Raw genomic sequence first — 22,353 nt, 5'->3', positions numbered from 1 at the left:
GGGGTTCGGAAGGATGTAGAGCTTCCTGAGGAAACCACAGGACGTGGCATTCTGGGAAATTCAAAAGTGCTAGTCCAGTTCTGGCAATATGAACTCTTCCTCCTCCGAGCTGAAGTCTGAGAGACATTCTTCCTCCCTTTGGCCACACGGCTGACAAGAAAAGTAGCTGACCTGCGAAATGAGCACCACTTAGCGTGGCGGGAGGGGAACACACCTTACAATTATTCAAAAATGTTGTGTATATATGTCCATGCCACTCTCTCACTTTGTCACAGCAGCTCGGTGATTTGTGACCACCTAGAGTGGTGGGATAGGGAGGGTGGGAGGGAGGGAGGTGCAAGAGGGAAGAGATATGGGAACATATTTATATGTATAACTGATGTATAACTTTGTTATAAAACAGAAACTAACACACCATTGTAAAGCAAATATACTCCAATAAAGATGTTAAAAAATAAAATAAATTGTTGCCATTTCCTCCAAACTCTCAGTATTCACGTCTCATTAATAATTCACCACTCTATTATTAGGGGTTACCACTGAATCAGTGATCACTCCAGAACTTCTATAGGAGGCGTTTGGGGCAGATGAATAATCCATTCTGGGAAAGAGACTCTAAAACCAAGTGAATGGCCCTTTACATTAGCATGGGAAAACTTCTCCCACCCCACCTTGTCTCAACAGAGCCATTAATCTAGAGAAAACTATAGTGTCACTTTTCAGAGGTCTTCCTGGGTGCAGACATGGAGAAGGCACTTAGAATGTTAAAGTCAGCATGTTAAGTAATTTTCTTGAAATACTGTAACTAGCACCCAGTTTACTTTCTTCACAGTCCTTTTCATAATCTATTTAATTTTAGTCCTTTTTAATTGTCTGGTACACCTCTAACACCTAAACTCCAAGACAGAAGGAGCTTCATCTTATTTCCAGTGCCTAGCACTTAATGGTTTCTAAATGGAACTCATTCCACGATTGGCCTCATTTAGGAATGGATCTGTTGTTATAATCAGGTTTCCAAAATCTTTAGTATCAATACGGAATCCTTTCCTCTCACATTTCACAGTAAGCTAGACTTCTTAAAGCCCAAATATGGATACGTCTGAAGTTTCCTTGACTGATTTAAATTGAATTAAAATAATTATTTTCTACAGGAAAAACTTTCAAAATTTTTACATTTTTCAGAACATAACCACCTTTTCTTTCTCCAGATTCTTCCCTTCAAAACAAACTTTGCAACATTGGGGTGAGTTAACTAATCAGAAATCTAGCCCCAAATTAAGCTCTCAATGACATGAAACACATTTTTTGCTCCTTTTTAATAAAAATCCTATGTGCAGTACATTACTGTTTTCTTTTAGAAATTACGTTGAGTATTTGATCCCTAATTCGAGGCATCCATATAATTGCTTTACAGCAAGGTTCTTTGGCAAAATATTTAATACAAGATATATATGAGATGCTGAGATCTGGGTAATATACCTTACTTGAAATGCATGAATAGTTTTTAAACACTGTAGCATAATCACACTTAAGGCCATAGTTACTTTGTTCCCAAATTCCTGCAATTCTATTTGAGGGGAGTTCTAAACGGCCTGTGTCTTCTCCTGTGTCCACAACTGTAGACGTACATTGATGGCCCTCAATCCTGCTCTCCAAACTTCAAATAAGGGGCCAGGGACAAGGCTCGGAACTTGGAAAAGTCCTAGAAATACCCTGCCTCAAAAGCAGTTTCAGAGTTTCACATTTTCCTAAGGATGACAGAGCTGAGTAGACATGCCAAAGTCTTCCAAATCCTGCTGGATGTTTTGAATTACGGCTACACTGGCTGTGTACCCCTTGAGTTTTTATCTCCACATACATGAATTAAATCCTGTAGTTCCTCTTCCGTTCTAGCAACTGTGACCTCTTCACAGGGTCTATATGCCACAGCTATTTTACCACTTTCTGAAATAAAGTTAACAAGGATCAATTCAGAAGTTTTCTTGTTCTAAAACTTCCTGTATACAATGGTAGCATCCAATAATTAGATATTCTTTTGATTTCTAAAAGCAGAAAATAAGAGCATTTTCCTAGAAGTTCCCTCATCTGACACTTCAATTTTATCATAATTATTTTTGAAAAAATATATAAGAAGTATCAACTTTGTTTCAAAAACTTTTATGAACTTAGAACTAAGGAATAATGACATAGGAATTAAAAGCTGTGGAAACAAAAATGTTCAATCACAATACAATTAAATAGGAAGGCATTAGGTGGGGGTCAAAGTGAGTTCAAACCTGGGATAGATACCACTGGACTATAATAGACACTTCATATTAGAAACAAGGTAAGTGCCTACTCCTTGGGACCAAAATTCTACCAGATACAATGAACAAAGTGTTGGAGACAGAGAGAGAGAGAGCATTTGCACACTCTACTGGCAGAAACTGGACCATGTACCTTTTGGACAATACAGCTTTCCTCAAGGCAAGCTAGAGCCACCAGGCTTTTTGGTCTAAGGAGTTTTGAGTACATATAAGGAATACTTTGGCATATTAGGGACAAACAACCCAGACATTTAGTTTGGTTCTTAAAGGTTGTTACCCAGAGTTGACAGTTGATGGAGATTCTGCCTGATGACCAGGGAAGTCAAACTTCACTGGAAGGACTGCCCAGGCTGGAAGGCCAAGACCAATCCAGGGTCAACTCTTACAAGCAAATAAGGTCTCTGACAACTTAGCTAGGATTTCTCAGGCTCCAAGCCTGTAGGGCTGTGAAGCAGGGGAGCAATTCTGTTCCAAGAATCTACTAATCATAAAGTTTCCTTTGGGCACAGCCTGTGACATTCTCACTGCTGTATAACTCGATAGGGAACACAATCAACGCTATTCAGTAGCATGACCACTTTTAAGGCTCACAAAAACGTAGCCGATTATTATATAAGAATCATATTCACCCAATATATCAGAAGTGAAAACTGAAATTAAATTGATTCCAAAAACATAATCTAATAAACTCTTCAACAAGAAAACACCAACGATAAGAATAATAGTCCATATATTTTGTCTGCTTACTATGTTTCAGGCATAGTTCTAAGCTTTTTACATTCATCATCTCATTTACTCTTACAATATCCCCCATTAGGTGATAAGCTGAATTACTAACCCTATTTGCAGATAAAGAAATTGCAGCTTAGAGATATTAAATACCTTCAAATGTCTCTGGCTAGAAAAACCTAAAATTGCAACAACAACAAAAAATCTAAGAGACAATGTTAGGACTCAAACACAGGTGTCCAAGGCTTGTAATCACCACACTATTCTGTATGATAAGCAAGCAATTGAGGAAGAACTGGATCAACACTTTCAGTATGAACTGAGGCAAGTCATTCTATGTCACTGCTGCTGTGAAAGCATCTGGTGAATGAAAGAATATGTAATGTTTTAGATAACCATTATTTTCATCCAATTAACTTTTCATATAACTTTATTTGCTCAATGAAACTGAAGCACTTCAAGGACAATCAAAAAGGTCTTACCTAAAACCACAATCAGCAGTTTCTGGAATGCATCTGTCATAGCCTTCTGAATAGCAAGCTTCTGGGTTACCTTCCTTTTCATAAGGAATGATAATGACCCTAAATCCAACCAAAACAGATGAATTTAAAATGCCTGTCTGCATAACTGATTTCTAGGTTATGTGTGTAAAACTAAAAATGCATCCGTGATTCTTAGATCATTATCTTAGTGATTAAGGGCAGGCACAACACTAGGGTATGGGTGAATGTCTCTGTTGTAGGTATATCCTGACTTGGCACATTTTTACTGCTCAGATCTATTCTGAAAGTTCGTAAAATACTCAATGGGAAATGCAAACCAAGAACGTGGCACAAATCTCATACTACTCACAGATTTCAAATGGACAAGCTGAGGCTGCACTGCTAAGACCCTGCTCTCCTGTGCATAAAGGGCTGGATTCATACAGTGAGATAGATTTGGTGGTAGTGCAGATGATCTGGCCTCTCCTCAACCATCACCCACTCAGGTGGATGGTGGAGCCTCCTCCACTCCATTCGCTAACAGCCCTGCCTCTGACTTAAAACCCTAAGCCCAAGTGCCATGGACCCTAGGAAAAAACTCAGTACCAATCGGAATCCTCCTTCTAGGGATCTACATTTACTTTTTCTGCTCAGGCCCTTCTATAGGAGGCAAAGGACTGAATATTTACACAAGAGTTTATTTCAATCTTTAGACAACGACTTTGTTGGGATAACTGAAGGCCAGAAGACATCTGTATTTGAAGGACTGTTTTAGCACAAAACAAATAATTAACCAAAAAACAAACCAAAAAAACCCCTAATTTTCCCCCCTCCTAAGCTTCTTTGCAGGCGGTCAGTTCTAAAATTCTAAAGTTTAAGGTGCTGTCAGGTATTGCCTAAGATAAAAACCTATATTGTCAGGCAGAAAAAATTCTGCCCAGGTCATTAGTTGCCTGGCAAAGGTGATTATGTATCTGAAAAGTTGAGTTTCAGAAAGAAAGAAAAACAGAGAAATCCCACTCCCTCACTCCCCACACACACATACTGGAAAACAGACCTTCCTACAACTTATCCAAAGGTTCCTCAGCCATGCCAACTCCGGGACTCCTGCACTCGTGGGAGGAAAACTCCACCTCTAAAGCACAAAACAACTTCAGGCTTTGCTTCTGAAGTGGTGTCACAATATCTTCATTTTCCCTTTCTTCAAGGTTAGAGAGATGCTGAAGCTGTTAGGATTTTGAATTAAAGGCTAGACTTCAAAATATTCTGTTGTTAGAAATAAAAACTAAACTCCAGCAATCCCAGGTAATAGTTTAGGTATGCTATAGCTTCAAAATCAAGTGAGACTTGCAAATGAATGACTAGATATGGACAAATATTTTTTATTATATACCATACAAATACTGGAGAAAATTATGGACACCACTGTCCAAGTCATTGAGATTATCACTAATTCTAGGTGGCAGGCCAATGCTCAGATACTTCCATGTGGAAGCCTCTCACATCTCCTCCCCATAGCCCTGTTCTATTCTTCTCTCTAAAATCTAGGAGTTCAATGTTGAAAGGAGTCTGCTTAGTCAAAGAAAATCTACTGAGTTTACCTTGATGATCCTTTTTGAGCACCCACTGAAACCAAAGTAGTAATTTGCCAATTCTTGGCATCTGGAGCTGTTTAGGGCCAGCGTATTATGTTGAACCGCCTTATGTCTGGTGCCGAGATGAACCTAAAGACATAAAAGACCTAAAAGTATCACAATCCTACATAGAGACTTATTTTGGATATACCTGAGATTTATCAATACCAATTTCATAGAGTGGTTGTGAAGATTAAGTAGGACATTTTAAGCAATGTGTTCACAGTCAGCCCTAAATAAATGTTATTTTTTTTCTTTTTCTTTTTTTTTTTTTTTGCGGTACGTGGGCCTCTCACTGCTGTGGCCCCTCCCGTTGCGGAGCACAGGCTCCGAACGCACAGGCCCAGCAGCCAGGGCCCATGGGCCAGGCCGCTCCACGGCACGTGGAATCCCCCCGGACGGGGGCACGAACCTGCGTCCCCCGCATCGGCAGGTGGACTCCCAACCACTGTGCCACCAGGGAAGCCTATTATTTTTAAGTCAGTAATTTTCTGCATCATTTCCAGGGCCCTTGATTAACCGGAAGGTTCCCTGACCTCTGGTGGTGAAAGTGATGATGAAAGCAACCAAGGAAGCCCAGCAGAAGCCTATTATGGGGCTGGGGGTAAGCAAAGGAAGTGAACTGTTTTAGCCGTCTCATCCTGTAGTCCCTGCTTGAGAGTATGAGCTGAAGAGGAGATAAGATGGACCTGCCACTGAATTAGGACCTTAATCTGCAGCACCCCCTCCCAAGTTACTAAACCCTGTTAGAAGAGGGAATACGTATACCTCTATAAATATAAATAAAGCAACCAAAAGAATTAGAGGTTCACTTGCATTAGCAAGCTTCTTTGAAAGTGCAAATATTTCCAGTCTTAACTCTCTAAATAACTTACATATTACTGTGGATTTTTTCACCACTAGTTCTTTCTTAAATGTCTATTTCCACTTTGAACAGGGTGTAGTATATAAATATAGTCATAAAAATTCAAATAATACAAATAAAGTCAAAGCATTGTCAATTCTTTATTAATTTCTTTGTGCATCTTCCTCTGTCACTAGTTTCTGAGCTCCTTAAGTGCTTGAAGGAACCATATATTATTCTTTCCAGAAACAAGCATAGATCTTGGCATATAATAGAGGAGTGATGTTCTGTTGATTGAGTGAAAGAATGAGTACATAAGAAAATGAAATTACTTTCTCCAACTGAAGCTGCCTGCTGGGAAGGAGAAATGAAGACTAATTTTTAAATGTTGTGTGTCACATGGGAGGCTAGGCCCTGTACGGTGAGTCATAATGGAGCTGTCCTGGACAATTAGGAAGCTTCAGAAGGGCTCTGAGCCCCTGGGTAGTACAGAGAGTTGACATATTGGATAACCTTGTCACAGTTCTTGCTGGCAAACATTTCCCTTCATGCTACTGAGAAAAACTCAGATACATTAGGCCTTTCCTTCATTTTATTTTAAGATGTTACTCTCTTTTCTGTATTTATAAAAAAATACAGGGGAAAAAAGATAAGAAGTATGTATACCTGCCAATGAATAAAAGAACACATAAGTGGAACTTCCCTGCTGGTGCAGTGGTTAAGACTCCATGCTCCGCCCCCGGAGGAAGATGGCAGAAGAGTAAGACGCGGAGATCACCTTCCTCCCCACAGATACATCAGAAATTCATCTACACGTGGAACAACTCCTACAGAACACCTACTGAAAGCTGACAGAAAACCTCAGAACCCCCAAAAGGCAAGAAACTCCCCACATACCTGGGTAGGGCAAAAGAAAAAAGAATAAACAGAGACAGAAGGATAAGGATGGGACCTGCACCAGTGGGAGGGAGCCGTGAAGGAGGAAAGGTTTCCACACACTAGAAGCCCCTTCATGGGCAGAGACTGCAGGTGGCGGAGGGGGAAAGCTTCGGAGTAGCAGAGGAGAGCACAGCAACAGGGGTGTGGAGGGCAAAGCAGAGAGATTCTGGCAGAGGATCCGTGCCTTCAGGCACACACCAGCCCGAGAGGCTTGTCTGCTCGGCCGCCGGGGTGGGCGGGGCTGGGAGCTGAGTCTCAGGTATCCGGTTTCAGTCGGAGCGCAGGGAGAGGACTGGGGCTGGCGGCAGGAAGAGAGCCTGAAGGGGTTAGTGCACCATGGCTAGCCCGGAGGGAGTCCGGGGAAAGGGTCTGGAGCTGCCGAAGAGGCAAGAGACTTTTTCTTCCCTTTTGTTTCCTGGTGCACGAGGAGAGGGCATTAAGAGGGCTCCTTGGGGAAGCGCTGGAGAGAGGCGCGAGCCGCGGCTAAAGGCGCGGACCCCGGAGACGGGCATGGGATGCTGGGGCTGCTGCTGCCACCGCTGCGGAACCTGTGTGCGAGCGCGGATCAATGTCCACCCCGCCTTCCGGGGGGCCTTGCACCCCTCCACTGCCGGGGTCCCAGGACCCGGGGACGGCTTTCCCGGGAAAGCACATGGAGCGCCTCGGTCTGGTGAAACGTCACGCTGGCCTCTGCCGCCACAGGCCCGCCCCACACTGCGTGCCCCTCCCTCCCCTCTGCCTGAGTGAGCCAGAGCCCCCGAATCAGCGGGTCCTTTAAACCCGTCTTGTCTGAGTGAAGAACGGACGCCCTCTGGTGACCTACACGCAGAGGCGGGGCCAGGTCCAAGGCTGAGACCCGGGAGCTGTGAGAGGAGAGAAGAGACAGGGAAATCTCTCTGTGCAGCATCGGAGGCAGCGGATTAAAGTTCCACGGTCCACTTGATGTGCCCTGCGTTTGTGGAGTGCATGAATGGACAGCGAATCATCCCAAATTGAGGAAGTGGACTTTGAGGACAAGATTTAAGACTTTCCCCCCTTTTCCTCTTTTTACAACGAATTATCCCAAATTAAGGAGGTGGACTTAGAGAGCAAGATTTCAGACTTTTCGCCCTTTTCCTCTTTTTACAAAGAATTATCCCAAATAGAGGAGGTGGACTTGGAGAGCAAGATTTTTTATTTTTCCCCCTGTTCTCTTTTTGTGAATGTGTATGTGTATTCTTCTGTGTAAGATTCTCTCTGTATAGCTTTGCTTCCACCATATGTCCCAGGGTTCTATCTGTCCGTTTTTTTTTCAATAATTACTTTTTAATTTTAATAATGCTACTATATTTTATACTTTATTCTACTTTACTTTACCTGCTCTTTCTTTCTTTCCTACCTTCCCTTCCTCCCTCCCTCCCTCAGACCCTCCTTTCCTTCTTTCTCTCTTTCTTTCCTTCCTCCTTCCATCCTACCCTTCTTCCTTTCACTCTTTCTTTTTCTTTCCTTCCTCCCTCCTGTCTTTCTTTCTTTCTTTCTTTCTTTCCTTCTTCCCTCCCTCCCTCCCTTCTTCCATTCACTCTTCCATTTTCTTTCATTCCTCCCTCGCTCCCTCCTTTCTTTCTTTCCATCCTTCCTCCCTCCCTCCCTCCTTTCTTTCTTTCATCCATCCTTCCTTCCTTTCTTTCCTTCTTCCATTCTTTCTCTCTCTCTTTCTTTCTTCTACTAATTCTTTCCTTCTACTTTTTTTCCCTTTTATTCTGAGCCGGGTAGATGAAAGGCTCTTGGTGCTGCAGCTAGGAGTCAGTGCTGTGCCTCTGAAGTGGGAGAGCCAACTTCAGGCCATGGGCCCACAAGAGACCTCCCAGCTCCACATAATATCAAGTGGCGAAAATATCCCAGAGATCTCCATCTCAACACCAGCCCCCTGCTTCAGTCAATGACCAGCAAGCTACAGTGCTGGTCACCCTATGCCAAGCAACTAGCAAGACAGGAACACAAACCCATCCATTAACAGAGAGGCTGCCTAAAAACATAATAAGGCCACAGGCACCCCAAAACACACCACCAGACGTGGACCTGCCCACCAGAAAGACAAGATCGAGCCTCAACCACCAGAACACAGGCACTAGTCCCCCCCACCAGGAAGCCTACACAACCTACTGAAACAACCTTAGCCACTGGGGACAGACACCAAAAACAACGGGAACTACGAACCTGCAGCCTGCGAAAAGGAGACCCCAAACACAGTAACATAACCAAAATGAGAAGACAGAAAAACACACAGCAGGTGAAGGAGCAAGATAAAAACCTATCAGGCCTAACAAATGAAGGGGTAATAGGCAGTCTACCTGAAAAAGAATTCAGAATAATGATAGTAAAGATGATCCAAGATTCTATTTCCAAGATCCAAAATCTTGGAAATAGAATAGACAAAATGCAAGAAACAGTTAACAAGGACCTAGAAGAACTAAAGATGAATCAAGCATCGATTAAAAACACAATAAATGAAATGAAAAATACTCTAGATGGGATCAATAGCAGAATAACTGAGGCAGAAGTACGGATAAGTGAGGTGGAAGATAAAATAGTGGAAATAACTGCTGCAGAGCAAAATAAAGAAAAAAGAATGAAAAGAACAGAGGACAGTCTCAGAGACCTCTGGGACAACATTAAATGCACCAACATTCGAATTATAGGGATTCCAGAAGAAGAAGAGAAAAGGAAAGGGACTGAGAAAATATTTGAAGAGATTATAGTTGAAAACTTCCCTAATACGGGAAAGGAAATAGTTAATCAAGTCCAGGAGGCACAGAGAGTCCCATACAGAATAAATGCAAGGAGAAATACACCAAGACACATATTAATCAAACTGTCAAAAATTAAACACAAAGAAATCATATTAAAATCAGCAAGGGAAAAACAACATAAAACACACAAGGGAATCCCCATCAGGTTAACAGCTGATCTCTCAGCAGAAACTCTACAAGCCAGAAGGGAGTGGCAGGACATAATTAAAGTGATGAAGAAGAGAAACCTGAAACCAAGACTACTCTACCCAGCAAGGATCTCATTCAGATTTGATGGAGAAATTAAAACCTTTACAGACAAGCAAAAGCTGAGAGAGTTCAGCACCACAAAACCAGCTTTACAACAAATGCTAAAGGAACTTCTCTAGGCAAGAAACACAACAGAAGGAATATACCTACAATAACGAACCCAACGCAATTAAGGAAATGGGAATAGGAACATACACATCAATAATTACCTTAAACGTAAATGGACTAAATGCTCCCATCAAAAGACACAGATTGGCTGAATGGATATAAAAACAAGACCTATATATATGCTGTCTACAAGAGACCTACTTCAGACCTAGAGACACATACAGGTTGAAAGTAAGGGGATGGAAAAAGATATTCCATGCAAATGGAAATCAAAAGAAAGCTGGAGTAGCAATTCTTATATCAGACAAAATAGACTTTAAAATAAAGACTATTAGAACAGACAAAGAAGGACATTACATAATGATAAAGGGATGGATCCAAGAAGAAGATATAACAATCGTAAGTATTTATGCATGCAACATAGGAGCACCTCAATACATAAGGCAAATACTAACAGCCATAAAAGGGGAAATCAACAGTAACACACTCATAGTAGGAGACTTCAACACCCCACTTTCACCAATGGACAGATCATCCAAAATGAAAATAAATAAGGAAACACAAGCTTTAAATGATACATTAAACAAGATGGACTTAATTGATATTTATAGGACATTCCATCCAAAAACAACAGAATACACATTTTTCTCAAGTGCTCATGGAACATTCTCCAGGATAGATCATATCTTGGGTCACAAATCAAGCCTTGGTAAATTTAAGAAAATTGAAATTGTATCAAGTATCTTTTCCGACCACAATGCTATGAGACTAGACATCAATTACAGGAAAAGATCTGTAAAAAATACAAACACATGGAGGCTAAACAATACACTACTCAATAACGAAGTGATCACTGAAGAAATCAAAGAGGAAATTAAAAAATACCTAGAAACAAATGACAGTGGAGACACGACGACCCAAAACCTATGGGACGCAGCAAAAGCAGTTCTAAGGGGGAAGTATATAGCAATACAATCCCACCTTAAGAAACAGGAAAGATCTCGAGTAAACAACCTGACCCTGCACCTAAAGCAATTAGAGAAAAAACAAAAAAACCCCAAAGTTAGCAGAAGGAAAGAAATCATAAAGATCAGATCAGAAATAAATGAAAAAGAAATGAAGGAAATGATAGCAAAGATCAATAAAACTAAAAGCTGGTTCTTTGAGAAGATAAACAAAATTGACAAACCATTAGCCAGACTCATCAAGAAAACAAGGGAGAAGACTCAAATCAATAGAATTAGAAATGAAAAAGGAGAAGTAACAACTGACACTGCAGAAATACAAAAGATCATGAGAGATTACTACAAGAAACTCTATGCCAATAAAATGGACAACCTGGAAGAAATGGACAAATTCTTAGAAATGCGCAACTGCCAAGACTGAATCAGGAAGAAATAGAAAATATGAATAGACCATTCACAAGCACTGAAATTGAAAGTGTGATTAAAAATCTTCCAACAAACAAAAGCCCAGGACCAGATGGCTTCACAGGCGAATTCTATCAAACATTTAGAGAAGAGCTAACACCCCTCCTTCTCAAACTCTTCCAAACAATTTCAGAGGAAGGAACACTCCCAAACTCATTCTATGAGGCCACCATCACCTTGATACCAAAACCAGGCAAGGATGTCACAAAGAAAGAAAACTACAGGCCAATATCACTGATGAACATAGATGCAAAAATCCTCAACAAAATACTAGCAAACAGAATCCAACAGCACATTAAAAAGATCATACACCATGATCAAGTGGGGTTTATTCCAGGAATGCAAGGATTCTTCAATATACACAAATCAATCAACGTGATACACCATATTAACAGACTGAAAGAGCAAAACCATATGATCATCTCAATAGATGCAGAGAAAGCTTTCGACAAAATTCAACACCCATTTATGATAAAAACCCTGCAGAAAGTAGGCATAGAGGGAACTTTCCTCAACATAATAAAGGCCATATATGACAAACCCACAGCCAACTTTATCCTCAATGGTGAAAAACTGAAACCATTTCCACTAAGATCAGGAACAAGACAAGGCTGCCCACTCCCACCACTCTTATTCAACCTAGTTTTGGAAGTTTTAGCCACAGCAATCAGAGAAGAAAAGGAAATAAAAGGAATCCAAATTGGAAAAGAAGAAGTAAAGCTGTCACTGTTTGCAGATGACATGATACTATACATAGAGAATCCTAAAGATGCTACCAGAAAACTACTAGAGCTAATCAATGAATTTGGTAAAGTAGCAGGATACAAAATTACTGCACAGAAATCTTTGGCATTCCTGTACACTAATGATGAAAAATCTGAAAATGAAATCAAGAAAACACTCCCATTTACCATTGCAACAAAAAGAATAAAATATCTAGGAATAAACCTACCTAAGGAGACAAAAGACCTGTATGCAGAAAATTATAAGACACTGATGAAAGAAATTAAAGATGATACAAATAGATGGAGAGATATACCATGCTCCTGGATTGGAAGAATCGATATTGCGAAAATGACTCTACTACCCAAAGCAATCTACAGATTCAATGCAATCCCTATCAAACTACCACTGGCATTTTTCACAGAACTAGAACAAAAAATTTCAAAATTTGTTTGGAAAAACAAAAGGCCCCAAATAGACAAAGCAATCTTGAGAACGAAAAACGGAGCTGGAGGAATCAGGCTCCCTGACTTCAGACTATACTACAAAGCTACAGTAATCAAGACAGTGTGGTACTGGCACAAAAACAGAAAGATAGATCAATGGAACAGGATAGAAAGCCCAGAGATAAACACACGCACATATGGTCAACTTATCTTTGATAAAGGAGGCAGGAATGTACAGAGGAGAAAGGACAGCCTCTTCAATAAGTGGTGCTGGGAAAACTGGACAGGGACATGTAAAAGTATGAGATTAGATCATTCCCTAACACCATACACAAAAATAAGCTCAAAATGGATTAAAGACCTAAATGTAAGGGCAGAAACTATCAAAGTCTTAGAGGAAAACATAGGCAGAACACTCTATGACAGAAATCACAGCAAGATCCTTTTGGACCCACCTCCTAGAGAAATAGAAATAAAAACAAAGATAAACAAATGGGACCTAATGAAACTTCAGAGCTTTTGCACAGCAAAGGAAACCATAAACAAGACCAAAAGACAACCCTCAGAATGGGAGAAAATGTTTGCAAATGAAGCAACTGACAAAGGATTAATCTCCAAAATTTATAAACAGCTCATGCAGCTCAATAGCAAAAAGACAAACAACCCAATCCAAAAATGGGCAGACGACTTAAATAGGCATTTCTCCAAAGAAGATATACAGACTGCCAACAAACACATGAAAGAATGCTCAACATCATTAATCATTAGAGAAATGCAAATCAAAACTACAATGAGATATCATCTCACACCAGTCAGAATGGCCATCATCAAGAAATCTAGAAACAATAAATGCTGGAGAGGGTGTGGAGAAAAGGGAACACTCTTGCACTGCTGGTGGGAATGTGAATTGGTACAGCCACTATGGAGAACAGTATGGAGTTTCCTTAAAAAACTAAAAATAGAACTACCATATGACCCAGCAATCCCACTACTAGGCATATACCCTGAGAAAACCATAATTCAAAAAGAGGCATGTACCAAAATGTTCATTGCAGCTCTATTCACAATAGCCCAGAGCTGGAAACAACCTAAGTGTCCATCATCGGATGAATGGATAAAGAAGATGTGGCACATATATACAATGGAATATTACTCAGCCATAAAAAGAAACGAAACTGAGCTATTTGTAATGAGGTGGATAGACCTAGAGTCTGTCATACAGAGTGAAGTAAGTCAGAAAGAGAAAGACAAATACCGTATGCTAACACATATATATGGAATTAAAAAAAAGATGTCATGAAGAACCTGGGGGTAAAACGGGAATAAAGACACAGACTGACTTGAGAATGGACTTGAGGATATGGGGAGGGGGAAGGGTAAGCTGTGACAAAGCGAAGGAGAGGCATGGACATATATACACTACCAAACGTAAGGTAGATAGATAGCGGGAAGCAGCCACAGAGCACAGGGAGATCAGCTCGGTGCTTTGTGACTGCCTGGAGGGGTGGGATGGGGAGGGTGGGAGGGAGGGAGATGCATGAGGGAAGGGATGTGGTTACAGATGTATATGCATGACTGATTCACTTTGTTATAAAGCAGAAACTAATAAAAAAAAGGTTATGAAGAACCTAGGTGCAGGATGGGAATAAGGATGCAGACCTACTAGAGAATGGACTTGAGGACATGGGGAGCGGGCAGGGTAAGCTGGGATGAAGTGAGAGAGTGGCATGGGCATATATACACTTCCAAATGTAAAATAGATAGCTAGTGGGAAGCAGCCGCATAGCACAAGGAGATCAGCTCAGTGTTTTGTGACCACCTAGAGGGGTGGGATAGGGAGGGTGGGAGGGAGGGAGATGCAAGAGGGAGGAGATATGGGGATATATGTATAACTGATTCACTTTGTTATACAGCAGAAACTAACACACCATTGCAAAGCAATTATACTTCAATAAAGATGTTTAAAAAAAAAAGACTCCATGCTCCCAATGCAGGGGGTCCAGGTTCGATCCCTGGTCAGGGAAATAGGTCTCACATGCATACTGCAAATAAGAGTTCACACGCCACAGTTAAGAAGCCTGCAAGCCACAACTAAAGGAGCCTGCCTGCTGCAACTGTGGAGCCCTTGAGCCGCAACTAAGGAGCCCAGCTGCTGCAACAAAGACCCAGTGTAAACAAATAAATAAATAAATAAAATTGAAAAAGAATGCATAATTAAAGGAGGTAACAATTTCGGGGCTGTCGGTAGTAAACTAAGGCTCTGCATTAAATAAAGAAATCTAATACGAATGCCCTTTCCTCTCAACTCTATAGAGACTTGTAGGGATTTTCTTCTTTACTCTATCAGTGACGGGCTTTCTGCTGTGAAAATCTCGGTACCTAAGCTTATGGAATGGTCTTAATGTCCAATATAAGAAAAGAACTCATTACTCACAACTGATACCAAGTAACTGTTTCATAATCTTTCCAGGACCATCTGTAATATCTGAGTGGTTATGTGAAATGGTTGCAGGGTCTGCAAATTAAAGTATGTCTGACACAAAATCAGTTCAATCCCAGGGAGTACAGCCAGGATTGAAGACGGTTGTAAACAGGGCACAGAAGTGGGAGGTAGTGTACCTGGAGTCATATCTGAGGAGAGTTCTCAGATTCAATAAAGGTGAAATCAGTGAGTAAAGAAATATGGGTGAGAATAGGCAGCAAGATCAGTAGGAAGTAGCCAGAGTAAGAAGCCAATTGGAGAAGACACAATTATAAAGTGAGAGGTCTGGGAAATCTAAGCCTCACTCACTTATTCAGTGGAAATGAAAAGGTCCTTGAGAAAGGAATGGTGGCTGAATAGAGGCACATAATGAAATGTTAATTCTGGGGTAGTAAAATTGGATGGCATGTTAATATGGAATAAGGCTTCTACAGTGCATTAAAGAATATTTTAACCATTTTCTGGAATCTGAAGGGAGCTCTGAATAGGCAGTTTGAGAGTGATGGTGATGATGAAGCCTCCTTTATGTTACATCTGAGAAAAGTTTGTCAAGCTCGGGACTTCCCTGGTAGCACAGTGTTTAAGAGTCCGACTGCCAATGCAGGGGACGTGGGTTAGATTCCTGGTCCGAGAAGATCCCACATGCCGCAGAGCAACTAAGCCCGTGTGCCACAACTACTGAGCCTGTGCTCTAGAGCCCGTAAGCCACAACTACAGAAGCCCATGTGCCTAGAACCCGTACTCCGCAACAAGAGAAGCCATCGTGATGAGAAAGCCATGCACCACAACAAAGAGCAACCCCCGCTCGCCACAACTAGAGAAAGCTGGCGCACAGCAACAAAACCCAATGCAGCCAAAATTAATTAATTAATTAGAAAAATTTGTCAACCTCACACATTTAAAATCCACATAAAAGTAAATATAAGGAAGTCTCTTGTGAAGATTTCTTAAATTAAGGGGCAGCATAAAATGACATGGGGTTTAACATCAGTTAAGTTTGGGTTTGGCCTCTAGTTTCCACATTTACTGTCATGAACCTTAAGTAAGTCACTTAACCATCCTCAGTTGGAGTTTCTTCATCTAAAAAAAAGAAAGAAAGAACTGGGGAACTGGGGGATCAGTGGAGCAGTGCATCTGAGGGCATTCTGTATACCACAGTGCTGTAGAAACATTGGCCTTCTTTTTCCCCTGGGATGCAGGATCTTAGTTTCCTGACCAGGGATTGAACCCGGGCCCTCAGCAGTGAAAGTGCAGAGTCCTAACCACTGGACCGCCAGGGAATTCCCGATGGCCTATTAGTTTTAAATTCAGCACTTCATCCTAGTAGAACGAGGAATTCCACATTTGGACCCACCTTCACTGGAGATGTCTGAAAAAGCTGCTTCTGGTTGCATGCCTTTTGGGCTCTGTGGGCATCCCTTGGTGAATAAAACTTGATGATGGCATAGAACCCAGGACCGGCCACTGCTGCATTTGGGAAGACTCGGACCGAATACAGAAGGCCAAACTGGGAGAAGACTGTGAACAGAGAATGCTGTAGGGTGGTCCCACGCTAAGTAAGTGCAGAAAATTTCATGCCCAGGAAACAAAACCACCCATTCCCTTATATTCCCCTAGCCCTCCGCCACAGGCAACTGTGGTGAGCCTGCAATTCCAAACACTTCTCATTTCATGAACACGTTTCCCTCTGAAATCCTAAGCTTCGAGAAGCATTAGGAGGCAATGCCGTCTGTTGGGAACTATCTCTCAAAACGCTATGGGGGCGAGCTGACTGCTCAGGTCAGCTCTAGAACTAAGATTCCTCTCAGTGGAGACCACAGGCAGATGAGGTGCTGAAGCAGTACCCTGGGGCGCCCAGTTACTGGGGCTCGGGGCGGCTTCCTCCACCCCTCCCTCCGCCCCGGCTCGGCTCACTTGCAGGTCCTCGGCCGTGGGTCCAGAGCTCAGCTCCCACACCAGCAAGGTTTTGTCACCCCCGATGGGAAACGCAAAAGGTACCAACTCCACCACCCTACCGTCACCGTGCGTGCGCAGCTCGGGGCGCAAGCGGACTGCGCCTGCGCACGCGAGCCCGCGCTTTATTAAAACGGGAGCCTGAGGGGCGGAGCCAGCTTGGTGGGAGTGGGATGAGGGTGGTGCTTGGACCTCTCCCTCGCCCCTCCCACTCCCGGCTTGCCTCTGCCTCTAGTTTCCCTTCTGCAACCCCCGCGGCCAGAAGTCTTGGAGTTTAGCGCTTCTATTCAGGTGTATTTTTAGCGTAGAGCCCAAAGTGTGAGTTTACAGGATCGAATGGTGCGGACATCTTTATAGCAGCTGGCTTCATCTTCAAACTCTCAGAGAAGACTAGAGTACTAAGTAGTTAGCGCTAGCAATCCACTGAACTTTAAAAATTTAGATTTCCCAACTCGGTGTGAGAAATGACCACCACAGATACAATCCTTCGACTTGAGTGTTTTCATGAGCCTTAAATATGCATATCAAGGTATAACTCATTAAAGCCATCAACAGTCTAATATGAAATTCTTAAAAAGCTTGTTTCTAGCCCATTTTCCTAAAGTACCCCCAAATCACCGAGCACATTTCACCATCCCCACCATGACTTTCTCCACCTCAATATATCAGACCCTTAGCCCCACCCATTACCTAGTTCTGAGCTCTTTTATTTCAAAAATTGTTGACTTTGGAGGAATTACTTGGATGTTGATACTGTTTCAAACCAATAACTATAGATTTATTATCTATATCATTATCCATGGCATTCATTGTATGTATACATTTATTCATTGTATCCATTATCTGTGTATGGAGAAGATCCATAATCTTCTCCAGATAGATTATGAACCCCTCATGAACAATATTTACAGATTTATCATCCTTTTTCTAGTACCTAGCACATTCATACTCTATTAGGTACTCAAATATACTTGGGATTAATCCGTTGTGGAGCACAGGCTCTAGGCAAGCGGGCTTCAGTAGTTGCAGCATGAGGGCTCAGTAGCTGTGGCTCGCAGACTCTAGAGCACAGGCTCAGTAGTTGTGGCACACAGGCTTAGTTGCTCTGCGGCAGGTGGGATCTTCCCGGACCAGGGCTCAAACCCATGTCCCCTGCATTGGCAGGCGGATTCTTAACTACTGCCCCACCAGGGAAGTCTGGAAGGCGGATTGCTTACCACTGGACCATCAGGGAATTCCCAGGATCCGCCTTTTAAAGAAGCAGCCCAGAGATGTTTGAGTGTAGAGGTCCACAGACCATATTTTGAGAAATGATATTTCCCTATGGACACCTTTCCTCTGGCAGCGCTTTTGAATGGCAGCTATGCTCTCTGATGCTGCACTGCCTGCAGTCTACCCAGCTTTCATTCCAGTGAGAACATTCCAGAGACCAACTAAGGATCAACTCCAGGTGTTTCTCCAGTCACCTCTGGGGCTGGCTGCATGTCACCAGCAACCAGTACCTTACCTGCTACCCAAGTACAGTGACACCTTCCAGATTTGTGACTCAGCTAGCTCTCCACCACGTTATTCTATGTAGACACCACCCCCCTTTTACAAAGCCTTGGACACCCATAAGCTTATTTTAAAAAAAGGAGTAGGGCTCCAGGACTTCTCCAAGTACAGATGGTGCCTCCACACCATACCTGTATACGGACACATGTTGGATAGTGTTGGTTGGCTCTTGACACCCATTTCTACCCCCTTCTCTGCAGGTGCTAGAAGCCTGGGAACCATATTTCACAGATCCCCTCGATAGCTGGGTTCTGCCAATAAAATGTACTTGTGTGAAATTTGGAAGGTGGAAAACAGATGGAAATCATTCTTTCCTCCTCTGCAGTAGACACCATATTCCCCATTTAGTCACACCCTTGGGGCTTTGGGGCTGCAATGACCTCATCAGTGGTTTCCCAAAGTTTCCTGACTTCTGAGTGGCAGCAGCAGTTTTGAGTCTATGGGAAACAGCTGTGGTGGAGTAACCTGAAGGCTAGTGCTACAATGCCCCCATCCCCAACTTTCACTACCATTAGCCCCCTCAATGATAAGCACCAACTGTTTGGATATAATCTCCCTTTCTTTCTGGCATTTTTTTTGCTTGAAATATCTAGAGTGCTTTCTATTTTCTTGTCTATGGTAGTTTAAAAATATGTCCACAAATTCTTTGACTCTTCTTTCTTCAAAAGCTGGAGTCTAAATCCCCTCCTCTTGAATGTGAGCTGGAACGAGTGACTGACCTCTAACCATGCTATGTGGCAGAAGTGGTGCTATGTGCCTTCTGAGGCCAGGCCATAAGAGGAATGACCTCTGTCTCTCTCCTGGACAGCTCCCTCTGGAGGAAGCCAGCCATCATGTAGTGAGGACATTCAATCAAGTAGCAGGTGGACAGACAGGCCCACGCAGGGAGGAAATGAGGCCTCCCTCTAACAGCCAGCACAACCCTGGCAGCCAGGTAAGGGAGTGAACCATCTTGGAAGTGGACCCTGAAGCCTCAGTCCAGCTGTCAGATGACTGCAGCCCTGGCCGATATCTTGAGGACCTCATGAGAGACCCAGAGACACAACTGCCCAAGATATTCCTAAAGGCTTGACTCAGAAATTGTGAGGAATAAATGTTTATTGTTGTTTTGAGCCACTATTTTGGTGTGATCTGTTACATACCACCAGATAATCAATACACTGTCTGATTCAGGGGTTGAACCAGGCAGACTTGAGACCCTCAATATATTGAACTGGCATATTAATGAATGATGCGCTCATAACCGTTGGGGACTTCGGTCCTGGGCTCCAAGTCTTTTCCTTTAACACAATACTTGCCATGCCAACAACCCACAGATTTTCCTGGGCACGAAATTCCTCAACCCCCTACTGTGCAAATATACAGTAGGGTTTTATTGTTCAGGGGGTGGGGTGGGAACTTATAAGCAAAACAATAACAGTGTGCACTCAATCCCACAAGCTTTCAGAGAAGGGGATTAGACCACACTTAGCTGCATTGTGTGTCCCATGACCAGAGTTCCCGTAGAGGAGGAGCCAGCCTGGAGTGTGTCACAGTTACAGGGATGTGAGGCAGGGAACGTCTATACTACTAACAGTGGCAACTGCTTGGTGACAGAAACGGTCGCAGTAGGAGGGGGAGCCTATTATTTCCATTGAGCTCGCTGGTACCTGCTGAGCTAGCTTTTTGCTGAGCTACTGAAAGGGGAAAGGAATGAGTGTTCAGGACTATCCGAATTATTTCTCATCATCTTCTGGATTCCCAACACCTCACTGATCTCCATTCCCACGTTACATTTGGACCTTATCATCATCTAGAATTTGTCATAAAAAATCTTAAATCTACAATCTTTTTTTTAAGTACAATCTTTCATTCTCTGAACATAAGCTCTTGTCCTTTCAGTTCTCACTCATGTTTATCCACCGTACATGCTCTTCAGTTGCATCAAAACCTCTAGTCTGGTGTCCCATTTTTGCCCAGTTCCTACTTGGTCTAAACACCCAGGTTGACCTCTCGGCCTCTCTAATTTTAGGTCACCATCAATGTACTCTTTATAAAACTAAAGCTTCGTCATGTCTCTTCTCTGTTTAAAACATTGTACTTTGTGCTCTGTTTGGTCAAGGCCATGTGCTTTGACCAGGCACTTTGGGATTGGTTCTCTGCTCGCCCGCACAGCCTCACCTACTGCCCTTTCCTCCTTGTGCTTCATGCTTGGGAACACCAGCCTGCACATGCTTCAAGCCCACCCAAGCTTTCATGCCTCTTGCCTCTGTACTGTCCTCCATCTAGAATGCCTTTCCTTCAACTCGTCCTCCCAAGAAACTTGTTTGCGTTTCTTCTTCTTCCCCTCCTCTAAGCCATCCCTCACATTACTCCTTTCCAGCCAACCAAGAGCTGAACCACTTCTCGGTACACTGCCATTGTCATATCAACACACTGTCTTCTATGTATAATATGTCTTCAGGTGACTGTGCCTCCTCTCAGTCTTAGGGCCCCACAAGAGCAGGGACTTTGTCCTAATCAGTTCTTTCCCCAGTGCCAGGCACAGTGTCTGGCATATAATCCAGGCCCAGATCAAGTTCTACCTTTCTCATGGACCCTCCTTAATTTCCTAACCCTCCCTCCTCTGAATCCTACAATTTTCTTCTCTGTATCATTTTTGCCCTAATCATATATTGTCTCATTTCATTATCTTTTAAAAAGTGGATCATTTCTCTGACAGATTTCATCGGAATCAGAATTTTCATTCATTTAGTAGCTGTTGGCCTTGTATCTCCCTCTCCCCTTCTATCTCTCAGGTCTCACTAAGGAGTTGGGCTCTGAGCTAGTTTGTCCATAAGATGGTGACAGAGGCAGCCCCAGGCGGCCATGTTTTGTACCACCTGACCCTGTGCACCCCTCCTGCTTCTGGGCCACAGCCAGGGATGAGTCCCTGATCCAAGGAGAGACAGCTCACTCACAAGCTGGCCAGGTGAAGTCTCTGGCTCTGGGAAAAACACTGCCCAATCTAAGTCAAGCTGGGCAAAGCAGAATCTTACTCTTGGGAATTTTAATTTAGAAATATGGTAGGGTAGCATTTGAGACTAATAAAAACTTGTGCAAATCTGAGGTAGTATGATACAAAAAATATTATCTAAGCCTCATTTATGTACCAACTTTGAAATAATGGAACTATCCCAAAATAGGAACCTAGAGCTACCTGGAATCCCGGTCCACACTTTGGGAAGCCCAGCAGTACAAGGATCTCTACCCCTGGTTTCTCGTCAGCTCCCTGTCTTTGTGACCACCTCTCCTATTGAAATTAGATCCCCACTCATTACAGAGTTTGAGCGGGCATGGGGACCTTCCGCTCTTGTGACCTAATAGTGTAACCAAAGTGCCTAGTACTGTACCTGGTCCATAGCAGGTGCTCAATAAACAGCAGCTGCCTCCTTCTCCTCACTATTATCATTGTTATCAACTCTTTGGTGGCAAACACAGCTTATACTTCTCTGCATCCCTGTTGGAGTCTAACAGTTCTGGGCTCCAAACTTAACTCACACTTTTGGACGTGGGGCCTTGGGCCCTTGAGCAGGTTACCTACATTCTTTAAACCCTGTTTCCTATCTGTCAAACGAGGATAACAAGATATGCTTCCACGGACTGTTGGGCTAAATAAGACCATAAGATGCCTAACCCAGGGCTTTGCACCAAGCAAGCAAGTGGT

At 42.8% G+C, this 22,353-nt stretch overlaps 1 protein-coding gene across 1 annotated transcript; it reads right to left on the bottom strand.

Annotated features, from left to right (window-relative positions):
- Positions 1-18,890, bottom strand: LOC308607036 (RAD52 motif-containing protein 1-like; the record flags this gene model as incomplete). The annotated part of the gene is made up of 8 exons (XM_081218630.1): positions 1-171; positions 1,859-1,944; positions 3,518-3,624; positions 4,583-4,743; positions 5,119-5,241; positions 16,516-16,695; positions 17,076-17,218; positions 18,800-18,890. 8 exons carry the CDS (start codon positions 18,888-18,890, stop codon positions 70-72), a joined length of 993 nt encoding a protein of 330 aa, XP_081074756.1. The 3' UTR covers positions 1-69.
- Between the last annotated feature and the right edge of the window lie 3,463 nt (positions 18,891-22,353).

This window comes from Mesoplodon bidens (genome assembly GCF_964165515.1).
Source record: "Mesoplodon bidens genome assembly, chromosome: 19".
In the NCBI taxonomy this organism is placed as follows: Eukaryota; Metazoa; Chordata; class Mammalia; order Artiodactyla; family Ziphiidae; genus Mesoplodon; species Mesoplodon bidens.
This window is presented reverse-complemented; position numbering and strand designations above follow the sequence as displayed.